This window comes from Salvelinus fontinalis, chromosome 39, assembly GCF_029448725.1.
Source record: "Salvelinus fontinalis isolate EN_2023a chromosome 39, ASM2944872v1, whole genome shotgun sequence".
NCBI classification, from domain to species: domain Eukaryota; kingdom Metazoa; phylum Chordata; class Actinopteri; order Salmoniformes; family Salmonidae; genus Salvelinus; species Salvelinus fontinalis.
This window is the reverse complement of record NC_074703.1, coordinates 3,667,262-3,685,085: the sequence shown is the minus strand read 5'-3', so window position 1 is coordinate 3,685,085 and position 17,824 is coordinate 3,667,262. Positions and strand designations below refer to the sequence as shown.

At 49.2% G+C, this 17,824-nt stretch overlaps 1 protein-coding gene across 1 annotated transcript in view; it reads left to right on the top strand.

Moving 5' to 3' along the window:
- LOC129838791 (golgin subfamily A member 6-like protein 6) overlaps positions 1-14,128 on the top strand; it is a 50,752-nt gene extending 36,624 nt beyond the window's left edge. Inside the window, exons 5-6 of the mRNA XM_055905965.1 lie at positions 11,396-11,491; positions 12,697-14,128. Coding sequence (XP_055761940.1) covers positions 11,396-11,491; positions 12,697-12,789 — 189 coding nt within the window. The 3' untranslated portion in view covers positions 12,790-14,128. The remainder of the gene's footprint in view (positions 1-11,395; positions 11,492-12,696) is intronic.
- Positions 14,129-17,824: the final 3,696 nt, after the last annotated feature.

The following is a 17,824-nucleotide window of genomic DNA, read 5'->3' as shown; positions in this document are numbered from 1 at the left end:
AGCGATGGTCTTTCAGCACGGTATCCCTAAACACTTCCATAAAGCCTCTAGGAGCGATGGTCTTTCAGCACGGTATCCCTAAACACTTCCATAAAGCCTCTAGGAGCGATGGTCTTTCAGCAGGGTATCCCTAAACACTTCCATAAAGCCTCTAGGAGCGATGGTCTTTCAGCACGGTATCCATAAACACTTCCATAAAGCCTCTAGGAGCGATGGTCTTTCAGCACGGTATCCCTAAACACTTCCATAAAGCCTCTAGGAGCGATGGTCTTTCAGCACGGTATCCCTAAACACTTCCATAAAGCCTCTAGGAGCGATGGTCTTTCAGCACGGTATCCCTAAACACTTCCATAAAGCCTCTAGGAGCGATGGTCTTTCAGCACGGTATCCCTAAACACTTCCATAAAGCCTCTAGGAGCGATGGTCTTTCAGCACGGTATCCCTAAACACTTCCATAAAGCCTCTAGGAGCGATGGTCTTTCACCACGGTATCCCTAAACACTTCCATAAAGCCTCTAGGAGCGATGGTCTTTCAGCATGGTATCCCTAAACACTTCCATAAAGCCTCTAGGAGCGATGGTCTTTCAGCACGGTATCCCTAAACACTTCCATAAAGCCTCTAGGAGCGATGGTCTTTCAGCACGGTATCCCTAAACACTTCCATAAAGCCTCTAGGAGCGATGGTCTTTCAGCACGGTATCCCTAAACACTTCCATAAAGCCTCTAGGAGCGATGGTCTTTCAGCACGGTATCCCTAAACACTTCCATAGAGCCTCTAGGAGCGATGGTCTTTCAGCACGGTATCCCTAAACACTTCCATAAAGCCTCTAGGAGCGATGGTCTTTCAGCACGGTATCCCTAAACACTTCCATAAAGCCTCTAGGAGCGATGGTCTTTCAGCATGGTATCCCACTTCCATAAAGCCTCTAGGAGCGATGGTCTTTCAGCACGGTATCCCTAAACACTTCCATAAAGCCTCCAGGAGCGATGGTCTTTCAGCACGGTATCCCTAAACACTTCCATAAAGCCTCTAGTAGCGATGGTCTTTCAGCACGGTATCCCTAAACACTTCCATAAAGCCTCTAGGAGCGATGGTCTTTCAGCACGGTATCCCTAATCACTTCCATAAAGCCTCTAGGAGCGATGGTCTTTCAGCAGGGTATCCATAAACACTTCCATAAAGCCTCTAGGAGCGATGGTCTTTCAGCAGGGTATCCCTAAACACTTCCATAAAGCCTCTAGGAGCGATGGTCTTTCAGCACGGTATCCCTAAACACTTCCATAAAGCCTCTAGGAGCGATGGTCTTTCAGCAGGGTATCCATAAACACTTCCATAAAGCCTCTAGGAGCGATGGTCTTTCAGCACGGTATCCCTAAACACTTCCATAAAGCCTCTAGGAGCGATGGTCTTTCAGCAGGGTATCCATAAACACTTCCATAAAGCCTCTAGGAGCGATGGTCTTTCAGCAGGGTATCCCTAATCACTTCCATAAAGCCTCTAGGAGCGATGGTCTTTCAGCACGGTATCCCACTTCCATAAAGCCTCTAGGAGCGATGGTCTTTCACCACGGTATCCCTAAACACTTCCATAAAGCCTCTAGGAGCGATGGTCTTTCAGCACGGTATCCCTAAACACTTCCATAAAGCCTCTAGGAGCGATGGTCTTTCAGCACGGTATCCCTAAACACTTCCATAAAGCCTCTAGGAGCGATGGTCTTTCAGCACGGTATCCCTAAACACTTCCATAAAGCCTCTAGGAGCGATGGTCTTTCAGCACGGTATCCCTAAACACTTCCATAAAGCCTCTAGGAGCGATGGTCTTTCAGCAGGGTATCCCTAAACACTTCCATAAAGCCTCTAGGAGCGATGGTCTTTCAGCACGGTATCCCTAAACACTTCCATAAAGCCTCTAGGAGCGATGGTCTTTCAGCAGGGTATCCCTAATCACTTCCATAAAGCCTCTAGGAGCGATGGTCTTTCAGCACGGTATCCCTAAACACTTAGAGCCTCTAGGAGCGATGGTCTTTCAGCAGGGTATCCCTAAACACTTCCATAAAGCCTCTAGGAGCGATGGTCTTTCAGCAGGGTATCCATAAACACTTCCATAAAGCCTCTAGGAGCGATGGTCTTTCAGCACGGTATCCCTAATCACTTCCATAAAGCCTCTAGGAGCGATGGTCTTTCAGCAGGGTATCCCTAAACACTTCCATAAAGCCTCTAGGAGCGATGGTCTTTCAGCACGGTATCCCTAAACACTTCCATAAAGCCTCTAGGAGCGATGGTCTTTCAGCATGGTATCCCTAAACACTTAGAGCCTCTAGGAGCGATGGTCTTTCAGCAGGGTATCCCTAAACACTTCCATAAAGCCTCTAGGAGCGATGGTCTTTCAGCACGGTATCCCTAATCACTTCCATAAAGCCTCTAGGAGCGATGGTCTTTCAGCACGGTATCCCTAAACACTTCCATAAAGCCTCTAGGAGCGATGGTCTTTCAGCAGGGTATCCCTAAACACTTCCATAAAGCCTCTAGGAGCGATGGTCTTTCAGCACGGTATCCCTAAACACTTCCATAAAGCCTCTAGGAGCGATGGTCTTTCAGCACGGTATCCCTAAACACTTCCATAAAGCCTCTAGGAGCGATGGTCTTTCAGCAGGGTATCCCTAAACACTTCCATAAAGCCTCTAGGAGCGATGGTCTTTCAGCACGGTATCCATAAACACTTCCATAAAGCCTCTAGGAGCGATGGTCTTTCAGCAGGGTATCCCTAAACACTTCCATAAAGCCTCTAGGAGCGATGGTCTTTCAGCAGGGTATCCCTAAACACTTCCATAAAGCCTCTAGGAGCGATGGTCTTTCAGCACGGTATCCCTAAACACTTAGAGCCTCTAGGAGCGATGGTCTTTCAGCAGGGTATCCCTAAACACTTAGAGCCTCTAGGAGCGATGGTCTTTCAGCAGGGTATCCCTAATCACTTCCATAAAGCCTCTAGGATCGATGGTCTTTCAGCACGGTATCCCTAAACACTTCCATAAAGCCTCTAGGAGCGATGGTCTTTCAGCACGGTATCCCTAAACACTTCCATAAAGCCTCCAGGAGCGATGGTCTTTCAGCACGGTATCCCTAAACACTTCCATAAAGCCTCTAGGAGCGATGGTCTTTCAGCACGGTATCCATAAACACTTAGAGCCTCTAGGAGCGATGGTCTTTCAGCACGGTATCCCTAAACACTTCCATAAAGCCTCTAGGAGCGATGGTCTTTCAGCACGGTATCCATAAACACTTAGAGCCTCTAGGAGCGATGGTCTTTCAGCAGGGTATCCATAAACACTTCCATAAAGCCTCTAGGAGCGATGGTCTTTCAGCAGGGTATCCATAAACACTTCCATAAAGCCTCTAGGAGCGATGGTCTTTCAGCACGGTATCCATAAACACTTAGAGCCTCTAGGAGCGATGGTCTTTCAGCAGGGTATCCATAATCACTTCCATAAAGCCTCTAGGAGCGATGGTCTTTCAGCACGGTATCCCTAATCACTTCCATAAAGCCTCTAGGAGCGATGGTCTTTCAGCAGGGTATCCCTAAACACTTCCATAAAGCCTCTAGGAGCGATGGTCTTTCAGCAGGGTATCCCACTTCCATAAAGCCTCTAGGAGCGATGGTCTTTCAGCACGGTATCCCTAAACACTTCCATAAAGCCTCTAGGAGCGATGGTCTTTCAGCAGGGTATCCATAATCACTTCCATAAAGCCTCTAGGAGCGATGGTCTTTCAGCAGGGTATCCATAATCACTTCCATAAAGCCTCTAGGAGCGATGGTCTTTCAGCAGGGTATCCATAATCACTTCCATAAAGCCTCTAGGAGCGATGGTCTTTCAGCACGGTATCCCTAAACACTTCCATAAAGCCTCTAGGAGCGATGGTCTTTCAGCACGGTATCCCTAAACACTTCCATAAAGCCTCTAGGAGCGATGGTCTTTCAGCACGGTATCCCTAAACACTTCCATAAAGCCTCTAGGAGCGATGGTCTTTCAGCACGGTATCCATAAACACTTAGAGCCTCTAGGAGCGATGGTCTTTCAGCACGGTATCCCTAAACACTTCCATAAAGCCTCTAGGAGCGATGGTCTTTCAGCAGGGTATCCCTAAACACTTCCATAAAGCCTCTAGGAGCGATGGTCTTTCAGCACGGTATCCCTAGTCACTTCCATAAAGCCTCTAGGAGCGATGGTCTTTCAGCAGGGTATCCCTAAACACTTAGAGCCTCTAGGAGCGATGGTCTTTCAGCACGGTATCCCTAAACACTTCCATAAAGCCTCTAGGAGCGATGGTCTTTCAGCAGGGTATCCCTAAACACTTCCATAAAGCCTCTAGGAGCGATGGTCTTTCAGCACGGTATCCATAAACACTTCCATAAAGCCTCTAGGAGCGATGGTCTTTCAGCACGGTATCCATAATCACTTCCATAAAGCCTCTAGGAGCGATGGTCTTTCAGCACGGTATCCCTAAACACTTAGAGCCTCTAGGAGCGATGGTCTTTCAGCACGGTATCCCTAAACACTTCCATAAAGCCTCTAGGAGCGATGGTCTTTCAGCACGGTATCCCTAAACACTTCCATAAAGCCTCTAGGAGCGATGGTCTTTCAGCACGGTATCCCTAAACACTTCCATAAAGCCTCTAGGAGCGATGGTCTTTCAGCACGGTATCCCTAAACACTTCCATAAAGCCTCTAGGAGCGATGGTCTTTCAGCATGGTATCCCTAAACACTTCCATAAAGCCTCTAGGAGCGATGGTCTTTCAGCAGGGTATCCCTAAACACTTCCATAAAGCCTCTAGGAGCGATGGTCTTTCAGCACGGTATCCCTAAACACTTCCATAAAGCCTCTAGGAGCGATGGTCTTTCAGCAGGGTATCCCTAAACACTTCCATAAAGCCTCTAGGAGCGATGGTCTTTCAGCACGGTATCCCTAAACACTTCCATAAAGCCTCTAGGAGCGATGGTCTTTCAGCAGGGTATCCATAATCACTTCCATAAAGCCTCTAGGAGCGATGGTCTTTCAGCAGGGTATCCATAATCACTTCCATAAAGCCTCTAGGAGCGATGGTCTTTCAGCACGGTATCCCTAAACACTTCCATAAAGCCTCTAGGAGCGATGGTCTTTCAGCAGGGTATCCCTAAACACTTCCATAAAGCCTCTAGGAGCGATGGTCTTTCAGCACGGTATCCCTAAACACTTCCATAAAGCCTCTAGGAGCGATGGTCTTTCAGCATGGTATCCCTAAACACTTCCATAAAGCCTCTAGGAGCGATGGTCTTTCAGCACGGTATCCATAAACACTTCCATAAAGCCTCTAGGAGCGATGGTCTTTCAGCACGGTATCCCTAAACACTTAGAGCCTCTAGGAGCGATGGTCTTTCAGCACGGTATCCCTAAACACTTCCATAAAGCCTCTAGGAGCGATGGTCTTTCAGCACGGTATCCCTAATCACTTCCATAAAGCCTCTAGGAGCGATGGTCTTTCAGCACGGTATCCCTAAACACTTCCATAAAGCCTCTAGGAGCGATGGTCTTTCAGCACGGTATCCCTAAACACTTCCATAAAGCCTCTAGGAGCGATGGTCTTTCAGCAGGGTATCCCTAAACACTTCCATAAAGCCTCTAGGAGCGATGGTCTTTCAGCACGGTATCCCTAAACACTTAGAGCCTCTAGGAGCGATGGTCTTTCAGCAGGGTATCCCTAAACACTTCCATAAAGCCTCTAGGAGCGATGGTCTTTCAGCACGGTATCCCTAAACACTTCCATAAAGCCTCTAGGAGCGATGGTCTTTCAGCAGGGTATCCCTAAACACTTCCATAAAGCCTCTAGGAGCGATGGTCTTTCAGCACGGTATCCCACTTCCATAAAGCCTCTAGGAGCGATGGTCTTTCAGCAGGGTATCCCTAAACACTTCCATAAAGCCTCTAGGAGCGATGGTCTTTCAGCACGGTATCCCTAAACACTTCCATAAAGCCTCTAGGAGCGATGGTCTTTCAGCACGGTATCCCTAAACACTTCCATAAAGCCTCTAGGAGCGATGGTCTTTCAGCACGGTATCCCTAAACACTTCCATAAAGCCTCTAGGAGCGATGGTCTTTCAGCACGGTATCCCTAAACACTTCCATAAAGCCTCTAGGAGCGATGGTCTTTCAGCAGGGTATCCCTAAACACTTCCATAAAGCCTCTAGGAGCGATGGTCTTTCAGCACGGTATCCCTAAACACTTCCATAAAGCCTCTAGGAGCGATGGTCTTTCAGCAGGGTATCCCTAAACACTTAGAGCCTCTAGGAGCGATGGTCTTTCAGCACGGTATCCCTAAACACTTAGAGCCTCTAGGAGCGATGGTCTTTCAGCAGGGTATCCCTAAACACTTCCATAAAGCCTCTAGGAGCGATGGTCTTTCAGCAGGGTATCCCTAAACACTTCCATAAAGCCTCTAGGAGCGATGGTCTTTCAGCACGGTATCCCTAAACACTTAGAGCCTCTAGGAGCGATGGTCTTTCAGCACGGTATCCCTAATCACTTCCATAAAGCCTCTAGGAGCGATGGTCTTTCAGCATGGTATCCCTAAACACTTCCATAAAGCCTCTAGGAGCGATGGTCTTTCAGCAGGGTATCCCTAAACACTTCCATAAAGCCTCTAGGAGCGATGGTCTTTCAGCACGGTATCCCTAAACACTTCCATAAAGCCTCTAGGAGCGATGGTCTTTCAGCAGGGTATCCCTAATCACTTCCATAAAGCCTCTAGGAGCGATGGTCTTTCAGCAGGGTATCCCTAAACACTTCCATAAAGCCTCTAGGAGCGATGGTCTTTCAGCACGGTATCCCTAAACACTTCCATAAAGCCTCTAGGAGCGATGGTCTTTCAGCAGGGTATCCCTAAACACTTCCATAAAGCCTCTAGGAGCGATGGTCTTTCACCACGGTATCCCTAAACACTTAGAGCCTCTAGGAGCGATGGTCTTTCAGCACGGTATCCCTAAACACTTCCATAAAGCCTCTAGGAGCGATGGTCTTTCAGCAGGGTATCCCTAAACACTTCCATAGAGCCTCTAGGAGCGATGGTCTTTCAGCATGGTATCCCTAAACACTTAGAGCCTCTAGGAGCGATGGTCTTTCAGCACGGTATCCCTAAACACTTCCATAAAGCCTCTAGGAGCGATGGTCTTTCAGCACGGTATCCCTAAACACTTAGAGCCTCTAGGAGCGATGGTCTTTCAGCACGGTATCCCTAAACACTTAGAGCCTCTAGGAGCGATGGTCTTTCAGCACGGTATCCCTAAACTCTTCCATAAAGCCTCTAGGAGCGATGGTCTTTCAGCACGGTATCCCTAAACACTTCCATAAAGCCTCTAGGAGCGATGGTCTTTCAGCAAGGTATCCCTAATCACTTCCATAAAGCCTCTAGGAGCGATGGTCTTTCAGCACGGTATCCCTAAACACTTCCATAAAGCCTCTAGGAGCGATGGTCTTTCAGCAGGGTATCCCTAAACACTTCCATAAAGCCTCTAGGAGCGATGGTCTTTCAGCACGGTATCCCTAAACACTTCCATAAAGCCTCTAGGAGCGATGGTCTTTCAGCAGGGTATCCCTAAACACTTCCATAAAGCCTCTAGGAGCGATGGTCTTTCACCACGGTATCCCTAAACACTTAGAGCCTCTAGGAGCGATGGTCTTTCAGCACGGTATCCCTAAACACTTAGAGCCTCTAGGAGCGATGGTCTTTCAGCACGGTATCCATAAACACTTCCATAAAGCCTCTAGGAGCGATGGTCTTTCAGCACGGTATCCCTAAACACTTCCATAAAGCCTCTAGGAGCGATGGTCTTTCAGCAGGGTATCCCTAAACACTTCCATAAAGCCTCTAGGAGCGATGGTCTTTCAGCACGGTATCCCTAAACACTTCCATAAAGCCTCTTGGAGCGATGGTCTTTCAGCAGGGTATCCCTAATCACTTCCATAAAGCCTCTAGGAGCGATGGTCTTTCAGCAGGGTATCCCTAATCACTTCCATAAAGCCTCTAGGAGCGATGGTCTTTCAGCAGGGTATCCCTAAACACTTAGAGCCTCTAGGAGCGATGGTCTTTCAGCACGGTATCCCTAAACACTTCCATAAAGCCTCTAGGAGCGATGGTCTTTCAGCACGGTATCCCTAAACACTTCCATAAAGCCTCTAGGAGCGATGGTCTTTCAGCAGGGTATCCCTAAACACTTCCATAAAGCCTCTAGGAGCGATGGTCTTTCAGCACGGTATCCCTAAACACTCAGAGCCTCTAGGAGCGATGGTCTTTCAGCACGGTATCCCTAAACACTTCCATAAAGCCTCTAGGAGCGATGGTCTTTCAGCACGGTATCCCTAAACACTTAGAGCCTCTAGGAGCGATGGTCTTTCAGCACGGTATCCCTAAACACTTCCATAAAGCCTCTAGGAGCGATGGTCTTTCAGCACGGTATCCCTAAACACTTCCATAAAGCCTCTAGGAGCGATGGTCTTTCAGCACGGTATCCCTAAACACTTAGAGCCTCTAGGAGCGATGGTCTTTCAGCACGGTATCCCTAAACACTTAGAGCCTCTAGGAGCGATGGTCTTTCAGCAGGGTATCCATAATCACTTAGAGCCTCTAGGAGCGATGGTCTTTCAGCACGGTATCCATAATCACTTCCATAAAGCCTCTAGGAGCGATGGTCTTTCAGCAGGGTATCCCTAAACACTTAGAGCCTCTAGGAGCGATGGTCTTTCAGCACGGTATCCCTAAACACTTCCATAAAGCCTCTAGGAGCGATGGTCTTTCAGCACGGTATCCATAACCACTTCCATAAAGCCTCTAGGAGCGATGGTCTTTCAGCATGGTATCCCTAAACACTTCCATAGAGCCTCTAGGAGCGATGGTCTTTCAGCAGGGTATCCCTAAACACTTAGAGCCTCTAGGAGCGATGGTCTTTCAGCATGGTATCCCTAAACACTTCCATAAAGCCTCTAGGAGCGATGGTCTTTCAGCATGGTATCCCTAAACACTTCCATAAAGCCTCCAGGAGCGATGGTCTTTCAGCATGGTATCCCTAAACACTTCCATAAAGCCTCTAGGAGCGATGGTCTTTCAGCAGGGTATCCCTAAACACTTAGAGCCTCTAGGAGCGATGGTCTTTCAGCAGGGTATCCCTAAACACTTCCATAAAGCCTCTAGGAGCGATGGTCTTTCAGCATGGTATCCCTAAACACTTCCATAAAGCCTCTAGGAGCGATGGTCTTTCAGCAGGGTATCCCTAAACACTTAGAGCCTCTAGGAGCGATGGTCTTTCAGCACGGTTCACTGTGAGACTCTGTTCCTGTCCTCAACCAAACACACTGACGCAGGCCTGGAGAGGCTGGCTGTGAACTGGCTGGCTGTGAACTGAGAGCAGTCTACTGTCTGACAGGCTGCCTCACACCAGACACACACTCACTGATGGAGCTACAGACTGACAGAACTCTCTCTCTATAGAACCACATGTCTCAACAAGCTGATGGAGCTACAGACTGACAGAACTCTCTCTATAGAACCACATGTCTCAACAAGCTGATGGAGCTACAGACTGACAGAACTCTCTCTATAGAACCACATGTATCAACAAGCTGATGGAGCTACAGACTGACAGAACTCTCTCTATAGAACCACATGTATCAACAAGCTGATGGAGCTACAGACTGACAGAACTCTCTCTATAGAACCACATGTATCAACAAGCTGATGGAGCTACAGACTGACAGAACTCTCTCTATAGAACCACATGTATCAACAAGCTGATGGAGCTACAGACTGACAGAACTCTCTCTATAGAACCACATGTATCAACAAGCTGATGGAGCTACAGACTGACAGAACTCTCTCTATAGAACCACATGTATCAACAAGCTGATGGAGCTACAGACTGACAGAACTCTCTCTCTATAGAACCACATGTATCAACAAGCTGATGGAGCTACAGACTGACAGAACTCTCTCTATAGAACCACATGTCTCAACAAGCTGATGGAGCTACAGACTGACAGAACTCTCTCTATAGAACCACATGTCTCAACAAGCTGATGGAGCTACAGACTGACAGAACTCTCTCTATAGAACCACATGTATCAACAAGCTGATGGAGCTACAGACTGACAGAACTCTCTCTATAGAACCACATGTATCAACAAGCTGATGGAGCTACAGACTGACAGAACTCTCTCTATAGAACCACATGTATCAACAAGCTGATGGAGCTACAGACTGACAGAACTCTCTCTATAGAACCACATGTCTCAACAAGCTGATGGAGCTACAGACTGACAGAACTCTCTCTATAGAACCACATGTATCAACAAGCTGATGGAGCTACAGACTGACAGAACTCTCTCTATAGAACCACATGTATCAACAAGCTGATGGAGCTACAGACTGACAGAACTCTCTCTATAGAACCACATGTATCAACAAGCTGATGGAGCTACAGACTGACAGAACTCTCTCTCTATAGAACCACATGTATCAACAAGCTGATGGAGCTACAGACTGACAGAACTCTCTCTATAGAACCACATGTCTCAACAAGCTGATGGAGCTACAGACTGACAGAACTCTCTCTATAGAACCACATGTATCAACAAGCTGATGGAGCTACAGACTGACAGAACTCTCTCTCTATAGAACCACATGTATCAACAAGCTGATGGAGCTACAGACTGACAGAACTCTATCTATAGAACCACATGTCTCAACAAGCTGATGGAGCTACAGACTGACAGAACTCTCTCTATAGAACCACATGTATCAACAAGCTGATGGAGCTACAGACTGACAGAACTCTATCTATAGAACCACATGTCTCAACAAGCTGATGGAGCTACAGACTGACAGAACTCTATCTATAGAACCACATGTATCAACAAGCTGATGGAGCTACAGACTGACAGAACTAACGGTCTGTCTGTCTGTCTGTCTGTCTGTCTGTCTGTTGTTGACGAGGTGCCAAAACATGTCTGTAGAGATCACGAGGGAGGAGCGCTTCTGATTGAACAGTTTCCAGATGTAGAACTCTCTGTCTATGCAGCAGCCACACACACAGGAAACAGTATCCCGGCGGGCTCTGCTGAGGCATGTAACTGCCAGGGGTCAGGGTTTAGAGGTCAGGGGTCAGACCAAGCCCTTTCCATCAAGAGGGAAGAGAGGAGTAACAGACCTGTCTGTGTGTGTGTGTGTGTGTGTGTGTGTGTGTGTGTGTGTGTGTGTGTGTGTGTGTGTGTGTGTGTGTGTGTGTGTGTGTGTGTGTGTGTGTGTGTGTGTGTGTGTGTGTGTGTGTGTGTGTGTGTGTGTGTGTGTGTGTGTGTGTGTGTGTGTGTCTCAGGAGAAGGAGCAGCAGTGGCGTCACCATGTAGCAGAGCTGGCCTCCACTCAGGAACAAAGACTCAGAGATAGACTGGCACGACTCCGGCGCTTCAGGGTAACACACACACACACACACACACACACACACACACACACACACACACACACACACACACACAACAGACACGTGGGCTCGCTCACACACACCTCACTAAGCACCTAATCATACCTAGAGGTTGACACCATGTCAAATCTATCAGATAACAGTTTAACCTTTAACCTTTGTAGCTGATCGAAAGCTGTGAGGACAACATGAACATACCTCAGGTTAACATCAAAGAACAGCTTTAGGATATCTAGAAAGACGTCTAATGTTTATAACATGGACATACCTCAGGTTAACATCAAAGAACAGCTTTAGGATATCTAGAAAGACGTCTAATGTTTCTAACATGGACATACCTCAGGTTTACATCATATAGAAACACATCTAATGTTTATAACATGGACATGCCTCAGGACATGGAGGGTCTATGTACCAAAGACTGATCCCATTTATCCATACTGTGGTTCAGGAGGGACATTGAGGGTCTATGTACCAAAGACTGATCCCATTTATCCATACTGTGGTTCAGGAGGGACATTGAGGGTCTATGTACCAAAGACTGATCCCATTTATCCATACTGTGGTTCAGGAGGGACATTGAGGGTCTATGTACCAAAGACTGATCCCATTTATCCATACTGTGGTTCAGGAGGGACATTGAGGGTCTATGTACCAAAGACTGATCCCATTTATCCATACTGTGGTTCAGCAGGGACATTGAGGGTCTATGTACCAGAGACTGATCCCATTTATCCATACTGTGGTTCAGGAGGGACATTGAGGGTCTATGTACCAAAGACTGATCCCATTTATCCATACTGTGGTTCAGGAGGGACATGGAGGGTCTATGTACCAGAGACTGATCCCATTTATCCATACTGTGGTTCAGGAGGGACATGGAGGGTCAATGTACCAAAGACTGATCCCATTTATCCATACTGTGGTTCAGGAGGGACATTGAGGGTCTATGTACCAAAGACTGATCCCATTTATCCATACTGTGGTTCAGGAGGGACATTGAGGGTCTATGTACCAAAGACTGATCCCATTTATCCATACTGTGGTTCAGGAGGAACAGGGACATTGAGGGTCTATGTACCAAAGACTGGTCCCATTTATCCATACTGTGGTTCAGGAGGAGCAGGGATTTCCCCACATTAGATTCACTGAAGGCATGTGATGTTAACGTGTGTGTGATGTCTCTCTCCCTGCAGGACTTCCAGAGGAGTGTGCTAGCAGAGGAGATGTCCCTCCAGACTGACTCTGAGTCCAGCCAAGCCCTGGACCAGCTGCTTACCAGGATCTAGACAACATAGACCTGCAGGAAAGACCCATTTCACAACCAGTTCACAGACAACCTGTCCCTTCTAATCAGTATATATCTATAGTCATCTGTCTCCACTAACACCTGTCTGCTGTTCCGTCTACAGAGTGATCTAGACTGTATAGATCTATAGTCATCTGTCTCCACCTGTCTGCTGTTCAGTCTACAGAGTGATCTAGACTGTATAGATCTATAGTCATCTGTCTCCACCTGTCTGCTGTTCCGTCTACAGAGTGATCTAGACTGTATAGATCTATAGTCATCTGTCTCCACTAACACCTGTCTGCTGTTCCGTCTACAGAGTGATCTAGACTGTATAGATCTATAGTCATCTGTCTCCACCTGTCTGCTGTTCAGTCTACAGAGTGATCTAGACTGTATAGATCTATAGTCATCTGTCTCCACTTGTCTGCTGTTCCGTCTACAGAGTGATCTAGACTGTATAGATCTATAGTCATCTGTCTCCACCTGTCTGCTGTTCAGTCTACAGAGTGATCTAGACTGTATAGATCTATAGTCATCTGTCTCCACCTGTCTGCTGTTCAGTCTACAGAGTGATCTAGACTGTATAGATCTATAGTCATCTGTCTCCACTTGTCTGCTGTTCAGTCTACAGAGTGATCTAGACTGTATAGATCTATAGTCATCTGTCTCCACCTGTCTGCTGTTCAGTCTACAGAGTGATCTAGACTGTATAGATCTATAGTCATCTGTCTCCACCTGTCTGCTGTTCAGTCTACAGAGTGATCTAGACTGTATAGATCTATAGTCATCTGTCTCCACCTGTCTGCTGTTCAGTCTACAGAGTGATCTAGACTGTATAGATCTATAGTCATCTGTCTCCACTTGTCTGCTGTTCAGTCTACAGAGTGATCTAGACTGTATAGATCTATAGTCATCTGTCTCCACCTGTCTGCTGTTCAGTCTACAGAGTGATCTAGACTGTATAGATCTATAGTCATCTGTCTCCACCTGTCTGCTGTTCTGTCTACAGAGTGATCTAGACTGTATAGATCTATAGTCATCTGTCTCCACCTGTCTGCTGTTCAGTCTACAGAGTGATCTAGACTGTATAGACTGTATTAGTAATAGGAGCTGTATTAATAATAGGAGCTGTATTAGTAATAGGAGCTGTATTAATAATAGGAGCTGTATTAGTAATAGGAGCTGTATTAATAATAGGAGCTGTAGGAGGGTGTTCCCGGTCTGATGGACCCTGGGCTGGGGGAGGATGTTCCAGGTCTGATGGACCCTGGGCTGGGGGAGGGTGTTCCCGGTCTGATGGACCCTGGGCTGGGGGAGGGTGTTCCAGGTCTGATGGACCCTGGGCTGGGGGAGGGTGTTCCCGGTCTGATGGACCCTGGGCTGGGGGAGGATGTTCCAGGTCTGATGGACCCTGGGCTGGGGGAGGGTGTTCCCGGTCTGATGGACCCTGGGCTGGGGGAGGGTGTTCCCGGTCTGATGGACCCTGGGCTGGGGGAGGGTGTTCCCGGTCTGATGGACCCTGGGCTGGGGGAGGGTGTTCCCGGTCTGATGGACCCTGGGCTGGGGGAGGGTGTTCCCGGTCTGATGGACCCTGGGCTGGGGGAGGGTGTTCCCGGTCTGATGGACCCTGGGCTGGGGGAGGGTGTTCCAGGTCTGATGGACCCTGGGCTGGGGGAGGGTGTTCCATGTCTGATGGACCCTGGGCTGGGGGAGGGTGATCCAGGTCTGATGGACCCTGGGCTGGGGGAGGGTGTTCCAGGTCTGATGGACCCTGGGCTGGGGGAGGGTGTTCCAGGTCTGATGGACCCTGGGCTGGGGGAGGGTGTTCCAGGTCTGATGGACCCTGGGCTGGGGGAGGGTGTTCCAGGTCTGATGGACCCTGGGCTGGGGGAGGGTGTTCCAGGTCTGGGCTGAGGGAGGGTGTTCCAGGTCTGATGGACCCTGGGCTGGGGTAGGGTGTTCCAGGTCTGATGGACCCTGGGCTGGGGGAGGGTGTTCCAGGTCTGGGCTGGGGGAGGGTGTTCCAGGTCTGGGCTGGGGGAGGGTGTTCCAGGTCTGATGGACCCTGGGCTGGGGGAGGGTGTTCCAGGTCTGATGGACCCTGGGCTGGGGGAGGGTGATCCAGGTCTGGGCTGGGGGAGGGTGTTCCAGGTCTGGGCTGGGGGAGGGTGTTCCAGGTCTGGGCTGGGGGAGGGTGTTCCAGGTCTGGGCTGGGGGAGGGTGTTGCAGGTCTGATGGACCCTGGGCTGGGGGAGGGTGTTCCAGGTCTGATGGACCCTGGGCTGGGGGAGGGTGTTCCAGGTCTGGGCTGGGGGAGGGTGATCCAGGTCTGGGCTGGGGGAGGGTGTTCCAGGTCTGATGGACCCTGGGCTGGGGTAGGGTGTTCCAGGTCTGATGGACCCTGGGCTGGGGGAGGGTGTTCCAGGTCAGATGGATGCGTGGAGGATCTGTTTACTCAGATGTGTTCAGATCTAGGTGTGTCCTGGCAAACAGACTAGCCTGCCCTGTCAGTGTGTGTGTGTGTGTGTGTGTGTGTGTGTGTGTGTGTGTGTGTGTGTGTGTGTGTGTGTGTGTGTGTGTGTGTGTGTGTGTGTGTGTGTGTGTGTGTGTGTGTGTGTGTGTGTGTGTGTGTGTGTGTCCCACGGCGTTTTTGAACGACACACTAAAATAACGTGGTTCTCTTTGATGAACCTTTAAAGGAGACCGGGACAAAAGATGTTGATGGACAGAGAGTGAAAGGAATGGGGGGGTGGAAAAGGAGGGAGGGAAAATACAGAGAGAAAGGGAGGGAAATACAGAGAGAAAGGGAGGGAAAATACAGAGAGAAAGGGAGGGAAAATACAGAGAGAAAGGGAGGGAAAATACAGAGAGAAAGGGAGGGAAATACAGAGAGAAAGGGAGAGAAAATACAGAGAGAAAGGGAGGGAAATACAGAGAGTAAGGGAGGGAAAATACAGAGAGAAAGGGAGGGAAAATACAGAGAGAAAGGGAGGGAAAATACAGAGAGAAAGGGAAGGAAGGGAGAAACAGGTGTCTCCTTTGGTCTGCCATTGGCGAAGAGAGAGAGATGTCCCCTCAAGACCACAATCCCTTGTCTCTTTCTCCATCTCACCGCTGATCCCTCTCTTCCACCCAGAGAACAGACCTAGAGAACATGACCTGTAGCTGGGACTAATCCAGAGCTCTGAGCTGCCTGATCCCTCTCTTCCACCCAGAGGACAGACCTAGAGAACAGGACCTGTAGCTGGGACTAATCCAGAGTTGCCTGATCCCTCTCTTCCACCCAGAGGACAGACCTAGAGAACATGACCTGTAGCTGGGACTAATCCAGAGCTCTGAGCTGCCTGATCCCTCTCTTCCACCCAGAGGACAGACCTAGAGAACAGGACCTGTAGCTGGGACTAATCCAGAGCTCTGAGCTGCCTGATCCCTCTCTTCCACCCAGAGGACAGACCTAGAGAACATGACCTGTAGCTGAGACTAATCCAGAGCTCTGAGCTAACTGATCCCTCTCTTCCACCCAGAGGACAGACCTAGAGAACAGGACCTGTAGCTGGGACTAATCCAGAGCTCTGAGCTGCCTGATCCCTCTCTTCCACCCAGAGGACAGACCTAGAGAACATGACCTGTAGCTGAGACTAATCCAGAGCTCTGAGCTGCCTGATCCCTCTCTTCCACCCAGAGGACAGACCTAGAGAACAGGACCTGTAGCTGGGACTAATCCAGAGCTCTGAGCTGCCTGATCCCTCTCTTCCACCCAGAGGACAGACCTAGAGAACATGACCTGTAGCTGGGACTAATCCAGAGCTCAGAGCTGCCTGATCCCTCTCTTCCACCCAGAGGACAGACCTAGAGAACAGGACCTGTAGCTGGGACTAATCCAGAGCTCTGAGCTGCCTGATCCCTCTCTTCCACCCAGAGGACAGACCTAGAGAACAGGACCTGTAGCTGAGACTAATCCAGAGCTCTGAGCGGCCTGATCCCTCTCTTCCACCCAGAGGACAGACCTAGAGAACATGACCTGTAGCTGAGACTAATCCAGAGCTCTGAGCTGCCTGATCCCTCTCTTCCACCCAGAGGACAGACCTAGAGAACATGACCTGTAGCTGAGACTAATCCAGAGCTGCCTGGTCCCTCTCTTCCACCCAGAGGACAGACCTAGAGAACATGACCTGTAGCTGGGACTGATCCCTCTCTTCCACCCAGAGGACAGACCTAGAGAACATGACCTGTAGCTGGGACTAATCCAGATCTCTGAGCTGCCTGATCCCTCTCTTCCACCCAGAGGACAGACCTAGAGAACATGACCTGTAGCTGAGACTAATCCAGAGCTCTGAGCGGCCTGGTCCCTCTCTTCCACCCAGAGGACAGACCTAGAGAACATGACCTGTAGCTGGGACTAATCCAGAGCTCTGAGCTGCCTGATCCCTCTCTTCCACCCAGAGGACAGACCTAGAGAACATGACCTGTAGCTGGGACTAATCCAGAGCTCTGAGCGGCCTGGTCCCTCTCTTCCACCCAGAGGACAGACCTAGAGAACATGACCTGTAGCTGGGACTAATCCAGAGCTCTGAGCTGCCTGATCCCTCTCTTCCACCCAGAGGACAGACCTAGAGAACAGGACCTGTAGCTGGGACTAATCCAGAGCTCTGAGCTGCCTGATCCCTCTCTTCCACCCAGAGGACAGACCTAGAGAACATGACCTGTAGCTGGGACTAATCCAGAGCTCTGAGCTTCCTGATCCCTCTCTTCCACCCAGAGGACAGACCTAGAGAACAGGACCTGTAGCTGAGACTAATCCAGAGCTCTGAGCTGCCTGATCCCTCTCTTCCACCCAGAGGACAGACCTAGAGAACATGACCTGTAGCTGGGACTAATCCAGAGCTCTGAGCTTCCTGATCCCTCTCTTCCACCCTGAGGACAGACCTAGAGAACATGACCTGTAGCTGGGACTAATCCAGAGCTCTGAGCTTCTTGTGCTGCTTACTAACATACTGGGTTGGAACTTGCTACAGTAACTAAGATCAGTGCCT